Here is an 11043-nt window from a genome sequence, read left to right as displayed (position 1 = left end):
ACTATCTCAGATTCTTGATTTTCTTTTATTATTCAGTTATTTTCAAAAGATTCATGAAGAGGGAAGAGACAACTCGGACTCCACATGAAAAGTCTTTCTAGATACCTCTGTGGTCTTCATCACTATATTATCCAAGCCCCACTTTTCCTGGGGAAGAGGTCAAATACTCTAAATTTGAGAAAGAAAAGAGGGCATGAGATCGAATGGTTTAGAGACTCAGAGCAGCGAAGAAAATAAAGAGCTTGTTCGTGCCCACTTCTCTCTCTTATTTTGAGCTCTTGGTCCAAAAATATTGAACTAGTAGGTTTCTATTTTCAGATAACAAGCTATGCTGTGTCACTACATACCAGTTATACAAATGGCCTGTGTAAGACACAGTAAAAGTTACACTCATTCAGGCAAACTATTTTAAAAAAATCTTAAATGAAAAAGGTTTAATTCTGTAGGAAAAATGTTTATTTAATATTAATTTACACTGAGCCAATTATGGCAAAATATATTACTTGGAAAAGACAGGTTTTCACTGGGTACAAATATAAGAAGTTGGCTAGACAGTATATGGCATATAAAAATGTTCTTTGAAAGCATCTACAAAAGATAAGGCAGAGCAGTTCAAGCTGAAAAGCTAGTGTTTAAGGCAAACAAAGAATTCATTGTTTGTTTTTAAAACAAACCTATTATCAAAATGTTCTTTTACAATAACTTCTGTATTTCTGAATAGAGATTTAGGATTATCTTTGAGCATAGATATGGGGTATCTTCAGCTATGAAGGACAGATATATAGGAGAAGCAGTGAATCAACGACACCTATCACACCATGCAGGAGTCTATTCCTGCTTTGGAAAATATAGAATGGCAGAGCAAACCGTATGAATGTCACAGTTTGCTATATTAACTTGTGGTAGATGAAAACTGATAAAAGAAAATTACATAAGAGCTTGTGTTATGTACCCCGGATGACTGTATGTAAATAAATGCTGGAGTAAGTGAATTGTGTTATACTGAGTTGTTGACACATTTTCATGTGTATGAAGTGCCTAATTCATTGGTTTCCAGGGGAGTTGTCTTGGACCATACTTCAGAAAAAGTATATTTTTTAAAAGAGGTATGGAAGATGAAAATTCAAAGTTATTTTGGCCCACACCTTGGATATATTTGAGCATGGACTTATGCCCTTCCTTGGTTATTCACTTTTAAGATGCTTTAGAACTACTCAGCAACAGTTCTGAGATCATGCACACATAGGGGCCAACCCTATGAAGTGCTAAATACTTCCAAAATGTAGACATCTAGAAAATACAGGGTAGTGCCTCGACTGAAATGCAAAAGATAATATTTGTACCCTCACCCCCTTTTAAAAAGTTATACTTGAGTAAATAAAATATTAAGTTAAGTGTCTGAAATGAAAATGCATTCCACCTTACAAATTTTAATGCTATTTGGCCCTGCTATAAATGTATCTGTTTGCATCTAATTCCCTTCTAATTAATTATACTGGATTACTAAAAATTGGAGTTGTTCATTTCCATTATTGGAACAGTACCTTCATTTTTTTAAAAAGAAAAAAATTACAGTTGACAGGTAGATTACAAAATTGTGCTGTATCCACTGAGGACTTGAATATTGGCAGAAGTTGCAATCTTTTCCTTCATATCAAGCCGAACAGAAAAACAGTACTCAGTGTGATGAGTCAAGCTTCTTTCAAATGGTCCTGGGTGGTAAGTGTTGTTTGTACATTCCTGCTATAGCCTTGGCTGCACTGTAGATCATTTGTCGACGGGACATACCAGTGAATGCCACATGCCAATCAGTCCTGTTGATATTCAGTAAATTCTTCTCCAGCACTTCACCAACTGTCACCAAAAGACCTGACCATCTTAGATTGTAGTCCTGGGGAGTGAGACTCTGAGCCTGTGTAATAATTTGAGGAGATGTTATTAAATGAATGAGATAAAGGGCCGGGTTCTAATACCCATATTCCCCTGGATTAACACTTTGTTTGGTCAGTAGTCTCAGTAGTTTTAATAGAACTTCCTGAATAAGCATATACAAGGAGAAAGGGTATTAGAATCTGACCCTAAAAGTTTGCCCCACAATAACTGGTTACACCTCTGCCCACCCAACAATTTTTCATAGTTGTACATATTACATTCTTAGACAACCATTAGACATTCCCAGAGCTGGAGTACAGCATGACTATTAAAATCAAGTCACCTTGTCATTACCAGAATGTTATATTAAAAAGTTACCAAACAGATGTGATCAATAAAGTTACTTATATATCTAGTGATTTTCATCTTTCAATGGGCTTTAAAAATATTATAATCCTTATAAAAACCCTGTGAAACAAGTATCCCATCTCAATGTGGAAAATCAGACAGACTCCAAGCGATTTGCCCAAAATTAGAGGGAGTCCATACCAGAACCGGGTGTCAACTCCTTAGATCACCATACCATACTAATTTCATTAAAATTACAATGTGTCACATTCTTAGCTCCTTGAGTGGCAACATTCTCACTGACTCAATCAGATCCAGTGTGTGCACTGTCTACCTAAGTTGAAATACCCATATTGTGTGCATAGCCTCACAGATCCTACTGTCCTGTAGAAGCAATACACCATTAGATGACAATAAATGCCAGGACATTTGCTAGAATATAATCAAATTCTGCCCTAACATTGTCATGAATTTTGTCATTGACAAAAGTATACAACAGTTTTGATGCAAGACCAAAGTTTCCTCCCAAGAGAATCAAATTAGCAGCAAAAGAATTGTTTAATAAGGGGATAGATAATTGTGACAGATGGTAATATGTGAGCAGACCCCAATGGCTGAGAAGGAGGAGCCACCTGTGCCCAAAGCTAGGATGCTTACGGCCACCCCCAACCCCAAAAAGGCAGTGCAGAATGTTGGTGATCGGGGACTCCCTTTCGAGGGGAATGGAGGAATCCATCTGCCAACCTGACATGATATTTCAGGAGATGTTCTGCTAGCCTGGAGCCTACACCTGAAATGTTACAGAAAAGTTGCTAAGGCTCCTCTGTCCCTCCAACCACTACTTCATGCTGCTCACCCATATGGTCACGAATGACACTCCAGATATGACCCTGAGCAGCTCAGCAATGAGCACAGGGCTCTGGGAGTGAGGGTGAAGGAGTCAGGGGGTGCAGGTTGTATTCTTGTCCACTCACTTGGTTGAGGGTAAAGTCCTGGGGCGGGGGGAAGAGAGCTAATAATAGATTATCAAGAAGGCTGAGGTATTTCATGTCTATTTTGTTTCAGTCTTCACCAAAATGGTTGATGGGTGACAAGATACTAACACCATTAGTATGAACAACAAGGGAGAAGGAATGCAAGCCAAAACAGGGAAAGAACAGGTTAAAGAATATTTAGATAAGTTAGATGTATTCAGGTCAGTAGGGTACTTAAGGAACTAGTTTCAGCAATCTTAAAACCATTAGCAGTTATCTTTGAGAACTCAGGGAGGACAGGTAAGGTCCCAGATAACTGGAGAAGGGTAAAGGTAGTACTTATCTTTAAAAGAGAACCCAGGAAATTACATAACAGATCCCTGGCAAGTTACTGGTACAAATTACTATACAATCAATTTGTAAGCACCTAGTGGATAACAGAGTTATAAGGAATAGCCAGCTTGGCTTTGTCAAGGACAAATCATACCAAACAAATCTACTTTCCTTCTTTTACAGGGTTACTGGCTACTGACTAGGAGGGAAGCAGTAGACATGATACATCTTCATTTTAGTAAAACTTTTTATACAGTCTGACATTCTCATAAGCAAACTAGGGAAATGTGGTCTAGATGAAATTACTATAAGATGGGTGCACAACTGGTTGAAAGATTTTACTCAAACAGTAGTTATCTATAGTTTGCTGTCAAACTGGGAGGGCTTATCTAGTTGGCTCCCACAGGGGTCACTTCTGGGCCTGGTACTATTCAACATTTTCATTAATGACTTAGGTAATGGAGTGGAGTGTATGCTATAACACAGAGACCAATTGGTGGTTTACTACTCTGTGTCAGCAACTCTTATCAGGCCTGACATGCTCACCACACCTGACACACCGTCATGATATATACCCAAAAGATGGCATGTAATATATCACTGGAAAGCAACGCATAAGGCCAGTCTGACCTAAACAAAGAAATATGTATTTGCTGGTCAGGCAGACAACGAAGGCACAGTTATATAGAAAGGTAAACAAAGATATCAACCCAGCGAGTGCGGGAGAGAGCCTCTGGAGGGGATCTGAACCTCAAACAATAAGTAATGGAATCAACTGATTGTATATAATATTATTTTTTTATAAACGTGTATCAAGTAAGGTCTTTTATGAAAGCTAGTAACACACTGTTGATTAATATCATTATGAAATGTATGTATTAACACTATATGAGGAAATTTGGATACTCAATGATATTATGCTTTAAAGTCTGTGACCAAACACAGAGAGAAACAGGAGGGAAGGTAGCACTGTTGAATCAAAACAAAAGAAGTCATTTTACATATGAATCAGCATGGGGATGGAAAGTCCACAGAAAGGGAAGAACAGCCAGAGGTCCATCCTGAGTCTGGGGACAAAACAATGAGATTGGGAAGATATAAGGAGAGAGAAGAAGCCATCCTGGCATCCATCACTGGACAGAGACAAGGGGCCAGAGCTCTTGCAAGCTGAAAAAGATCGGTAGTAATTCAACCAAGGGGGCTGAAGTCTCTGGGACCTGAATGTAAGTAAAAAACCTGCTTAGGTAAAGATCTTTGACAGAAAGGCAGCCATGGCTGGAAAGAAAAAGATTGGTAAGAAATCTGCCTTGAACAAAGGTTGTGTCTTGTTAAGTCTTAGCCACTACAAACTGTATTTTTACTTTTGTATGCAATTTAGTAAAGACAAATGCCAAGTACTACACTTAGGAAGGAAAAATCAAATGCACAACTATAAAATGGGGAATAACTGGTTATGCGATAGTACTGCTAAAAATGATCTCAGGGTTACAGTGGATCACAAATTGAATACAAGTCAACAAGGCTCATGAGACCGAAAAAGTTACATTTTTCCTTTTGGAATGTGCACATTCCCCAAAGTTGGACAAAGTTCTGAAAAATTAAAGTGAAAAAAAGATCCAGGCGGTCTTCCAGTGGATTCAGTAGCAAAACAGATAAACATCCACATCTGGGTGTTTTGGGTTTTCAAAAACTGAAACTGAAGTTTATATTCAGAACAAAAACTGTTTTGTTTAGCAATTTTTCTTTGGAAAGTTCCTACAGAAAAATGTTGGGAAACAATAAAAAAAAATTCTTATTGGTTATGTTTTGCAAAAGCTAGATGATGTTAGGCTATATTTGATTTGTGACCTTTAAAGTGGATGAGATAAACTAACATTGTATGAAGTGTAGTTGTAGCCAGGTAGACCCCAGGATACTGGAGAGACAAAGTGGATGAGGTAATATCTTTTATTGGACCAACTTCAATTGGCAAGAGAGAGAAGCTTTGGAGCTTGTACAGACGTCTTCTTCAGGGCCCGTCTCTCTCACCAACAGAAGTTACGCCAATAAAAGATATTACCTCACCTACCTTGTGTCTCTGATATGAGCTCAGACATTCTGAAGTTTAAACCTTCAAAGGGCATTCTGATTGGAGAGTCAGTTCTGAAATTTCCTCTCTTTGTTGGAGTGCCACAGCCCAAAGAGGAAAGATCACAGCCTACATCTTCTAAGGTCACAGCCTCAGAACAAAGAATCTGTTTACGCAGGGCTTTAACCCATACACAGGTTTGGATAGGAGATACCTCCCACTTATTAAGAAATGACAGGGCAGTTGTTTGTTTATTCTTATTTCCTCCATAGTGGTTGCTGCTACTGAATCTTCGGATTGTCTGTTTGCTGCTAATTGTTGGCAGTTTAAATCACATTTATGAACTCAATTTTTTAAAAAGTCATTAAACTTTGCCTCAAGTCTTATGTGATAGCTACATATTTTATAAATGAAGATCTAAATGGAGTCTAGGTCACATTGTTAAAATGCTAACATTTATGTATACAAACAATAATTTGCACTCACACAGCTCATCTCAGCCAAACCTCTCAAATAGTTTTACTATTAATTGAAACTCTCAATACTTCTGTGGAGATGGCAAGCTAAGGAATAGGCTAAGGCCCTTAGAAAAGGTGATACTGAGTCAGTGGCAATGCTAGGAATTGAATCCAGGAGTGGTGAATCCCAAGTCCCCTAGAGCAAGGCTACACTTCATTTAAAGTGACAAGACAAGGACCAGTTTTATTATTTTAAGTTATGTGCAAAATAACCTAAAACCAAGATTAAATATGCTAAACGGAAGGTCTTAACCCAGCAAAACACCATGCATGGGAAGACCCTTGCACTTGCATATAGGTTCACTGAAGGCAATAGGACTCCATGCTGGCTCAGCATTTTGGCCCTCTAATATATTGTAGGATTGGGTAATAACTTGTTGTGTCATTAAGTCACACTTAATACAAATGCAAGCATTAGGATTCAGAAACTGCCATCTTCTCACTGATGGAAAAATATATTGACTCAGCAGTAACCTGCACAGCATGTTTTAATAATTCATTATTTTCAAACATTCCATTATTCTTTATTGAAAGCATTTTAAAATTTAAATTTCTTTCCTGGGCACAATCTAGATCTTTATGACATGGCTTTTGCCAACTGTCATCTTGGATTTACCTATGAAAAATCATGTTTGCAAACTGAAATGTGTCTACACAAGTTGTTTTGGATTTTTTAATTTAAAAAAGTAATGAGACTTGTACAGTGTTTATCTGCAAAAAGCCATTACACATATTGACTAACTTTCACAACAGCTTTCAGGTAGACCTTAGCCTCATTTTATAAATGGAGAGGTAACTGCCCAGAGAATCAGTGTCAGTGATGAGATTAGAACTCAGGAGTTCTGACTCCTAGTGCTCAGGCCATAAGTCTACCCCCTGATAAAAGATGAAAAAAACCTCACCTGTTGAATGTATTCCAGAGGCACTGGTGTCGCTTGGGTAAAAGTTTCTAGATGAATCCCATGGACTGGATCTTCAACAATCAGACATCCAATGTCAAACCACCTGCAATGGCACACAAGTTACCCAAAGCTTTAAACAGTAAAGAACATCAACCAATTAAAGAATGGCATTCTGGCAATGATGCAACTCTGGCAGGGTTAAAATCCAAGCTCCATCTTCTACCTAAAGTATTAAAGGTAGCTTTGAAAAGTGTAATTGAATGGAGCAGAGTAGGTTCAAAAAATAAACAAATCGAAGCCCAGCACATCGGCAAGGCTGTGGAGGGTTGTTTGTTTTTTTGTTTCTTCTTAAAAGAAGTATTTTCTGAAGAAATCATATAAGACAAACAAGAAATGGGCCCTAATACTTCTCAAATTGTATTAAGAAAAGAATTACTTCAACAATTATTTGTCAGTTCCATCTTTTCTTAGGAAAATAGTTTGTTTAGAAAACAAGCTAATGTGAACTCCAAAACAAAAGCCTGTCACAACTGCTGAGAGCAGTGCTGGGAAGTACATTTTGTGTGAACAGTAAAGGAAAACTGACCAGACTTGAGAATATCATACCTTATTAGATGAAGGTACTACCTCAGCATAACATTACTAGAGTCTCAGTATCTACCCAGTATACTCTCTAAATCAGTTGTCATTTTAGAACAGAACTAGTAACCAATTCCAACTCTTACTTTATTATAAGTCTCGCACTTCTGTAGATTTAAGTGCAACTGTGGCATGTTTTTCAACTTTGAGTCTCATAAACCTGATGGAATTTAGCTATTAAGCTCTCAAGATTTTTTGGACAAGAAGCTGAACAATTTCATCAAAGCAAAGCCTGCCAAGACAATACCGTACACTGACAGATTCTCTCCTTTCATCTCCCAAGTAAAATACTGCTAACAACTCTTTATGGGGCACCTGGACCCAATACAGAATGATTTTTCTTCCAAAGAATACGTTTAAGCCTCTCACTTGTCAGGAAGCAATTCTGCGATGAAATTTTCTACAGACACAGCAGGCTGTTTCTCGTGTATCACTCCAGTCCGACGCAAGCTGTCTATCCTTTCCTGAGCTCCCTAGATGACAACGTAACAAGTTGTTAGAAAATATTCTCTTTAGGTCACAACACAGCATAAAACTGATGGACGAATGTAACTTTTATCATTAAGATACACCACAGATATTGTTCAAAAAGCCTTTGGTGTTGCATAACAAACAACATTTTGAAGTAAAAAATGCTTCCTTTAGAATCCCAAAAGTTACAGGAACTGTGATAAAACTTTGAGTTTCAAAACTGCTTTAGTTCATTACAAATCAAATTACTGACTTCCTGTGAAAAATAACTAGCTTTATATTGAAAGAAAATTAAGACACCTTTACTTGTAATGGTGCTGAGTTTCACCATGGTTAAAGATTGTAAATGTTTCTATTACTCTCACCTATATTTTCTAGCATTATGTTCTGGCTGTTTAATCACCTAATTGTGTTAAAACTTTATCAAGTTGGTAACATCATAGGAGACTCTCTCCTTTAAAACTAGTGTAATTTATTTAAAATGGTACTGTAAAGTAGACAGGGGACCAAGAATTGATACACTGTGAAACTCATGATCTGACACAATATGCTAGGTACATTTGCAGTCAGTGACCATGTAGAAAATTGACAAAATATTTATGCCCTTTAACTGTCTTTGCAAAAGGACACAAATGCCTGAGACCACTTTCTAATGACTGACTTGGCATAAATGACACCTATACACAAAGACAGTAATGAACAAGAAAGCTTCCCCATTTAATTTTTCTGGGGAGACAGAAAGGTATTCCTCAGAGGATGGGATTGTTCTAGGCAAACTGCTCCACTCACGATCACTGATATTTGTGATATTCTCCGCACAAAACTTTCTACGTTGCCATTAACCCCTTACTTTTAATCCAGCTGCATAGCCCACAGGTTGTGGTGCAATGTTAGACAGTCCAGCTTCTCCTGTAACTGTGGCCATTCCGAAGACTTCTTGGAAAGCATCTCGAATGGCAGCAACTTTTACTTCTTTATTGGAGGTAACCACTATGTCCAGTTCTCCCCCAGATTCTACAAAGACAAAATATTTTAATAGAAGCTAATTCAAAATACACTCACATCTCAGAGTAGGCCTCAATAAAAATCAGTATTCTCTTTCCCTAACTTCCTCATGTACTGTACATGTACAACGCATGTCACGCTGAGTTTCTTATAATGGGTACTGGAAACAGGAGTGTTGGTTAAAAGGAAATTGTTCCCACCAGCCATCTCTCATGAAGTAACCTCTACTTAGGAAATCTTTTAGGTGAAGAGTTAAAATTAAGATTTTTTTTAAAGTAAATTTTGCATTCAGGGAAGTCAATGGGAGCTGATGGATGCTCAGCCCTTTTTAAAGATCAGACAACTTATAGAAGCCAGAATATGAATTTAGAAGCCTGACTTTGGTTAACACATTTTTTTTAAAAATCCTGGCCATAGGTATAAAGTCAGATATGTTTTGGTGATGTGGAAACTTGTCCACAAGCAAATGAACTGACACCTCATACTCGTTAACACTTATAAGACTGTAAAAGCCCAAAAGAAAGGGTTTTTTCCAAGTATATTCTTGAACCATGAACTTCAACATAGTTTGTTTAACTGTGTCTGCTTGTTTGCAGCTCTAATGGTTCCGCATCTTTGTAGTTCATGTTTTCCTTAGACAGCTAACATCTATGAAATGTGGGTTGTATTTTTAATCAAGAAAATAATTTTTAAGGAAAGAATTTAAAAAAAAAAACTTTTTATAGTAAACAATTCATACTTTTGGAAGAAGCCTAAAAATGACACATTTTCACCACCTCCACACATTTGTTTTTTAACTGCTTCTAAGACTATTTTAGATACTACATTCCCTTTATTTTCACTAGCCAATCTTGGATAAGCTTTAATCCATCACAGCACCTTCCAAAAGTCCTTGCTGCAACATGCTTCACTTCTTAAGAACAGCTTAAAAAACCCCTCAATATAACATGTTGGTATTTTAAAGCCAACAATGCTGAACTTCAAGTAGTTTAGTTGGATGTTAATTTTCCCTTGCAAAGTATCAAATATGAATACTTTGTACAGACAGAGAAGACTGGAAAGTTGTTAGTCTGTTAAGCTGCCATTTCTGAAAATCCTCTGACAGCAGGAACAAACAGAAAATTAAAGCAACCTCTTTAAAAAAGGCCAAGATAATGTAATGCTTTTTTTGGGGGGGGGGGGGGGGATTATGTGCTAAAAGCTATGTTAAATTTGAGGTTTTAACCACAAGTCAGGAAATTCAGAGTTAAGGTAAGCATGTCAAGTTTAGCTCTCCTCCTCTAATGTACAGATTACAACAGAGGCTTTCATTACGTGATTACAAAACATAACACATGCTTCACATGATAAGCGGAGCTGGCAGCGCCACCAATAGTAAAGCTTGCTCAACGCCTTCCATTATAAGACCCCATTTTCAGCAGCTCTCAATCTGGCCAAACTTCAGACTGAAATTTTCCATGCCAGGTGCCTGCCTTAGGTTAAATTCTTTTTAGAACATGTCAGTTAAAATAGTTCAGCTCTTTCCAAGAATGACATAAGGGAAAATATATTGTTTTTGCCCATGCTAAAAAAAATTCTTACAACCTTTCCACTGAGCAACTCTAGCACCCCCAGATTTGGAGCAGGGATTTGAAGTTCTGCAAAGAAGGGGGAAATCACCCTGATGCCAGGGATGAGCCTTTTGCTATTTTCATGACAACAGGAAGGTTGCGAATTTATGTCATGATCCTGCGACATACAGGGTTCCTCAAATACAAAAAATGGCAGTATACACAACAGTTAAAGTTCCAAGAACTACCTTCCCCTTTGATACAATTTGTGTTTTTTAGACAATTTGATATAACTTCCAACGTGGGCAAGTTCATTCATTTGGTTAGCTGAATCTTAAATTTCCAAGTTTATTACTACATTAG

At 37.4% G+C, this 11043-nt stretch overlaps 1 protein-coding gene across 2 annotated transcripts in view; it reads right to left on the bottom strand.

Annotated features, from left to right (window-relative positions):
- Positions 1-442: 442 nt before the first annotated feature.
- Positions 443-11043, bottom strand: part of PRRC1 (proline rich coiled-coil 1) — a 37960-nt gene continuing 27359 nt past the window's right edge. For both annotated transcript variants that reach the window (XM_065405988.1, XM_065405987.1), the window contains exons 6-9: positions 8976-9139; positions 8024-8127; positions 7016-7118; positions 443-1912 (exon numbers count right to left, since the gene is read on the bottom strand). In XM_065405988.1, the coding sequence (XP_065262060.1) occupies positions 1703-1912; positions 7016-7118; positions 8024-8127; positions 8976-9139 (581 nt within the window). In that variant the 3' untranslated portion in view covers positions 443-1702. The remainder of the gene's footprint in view (positions 1913-7015; positions 7119-8023; positions 8128-8975; positions 9140-11043) is intronic.

The sequence above is a fragment of the Emys orbicularis genome, chromosome 6, assembly GCF_028017835.1.
Source record: "Emys orbicularis isolate rEmyOrb1 chromosome 6, rEmyOrb1.hap1, whole genome shotgun sequence".
Taxonomy (NCBI): domain Eukaryota; kingdom Metazoa; phylum Chordata; order Testudines; family Emydidae; genus Emys; species Emys orbicularis.
This window is presented reverse-complemented; position numbering and strand designations above follow the sequence as displayed.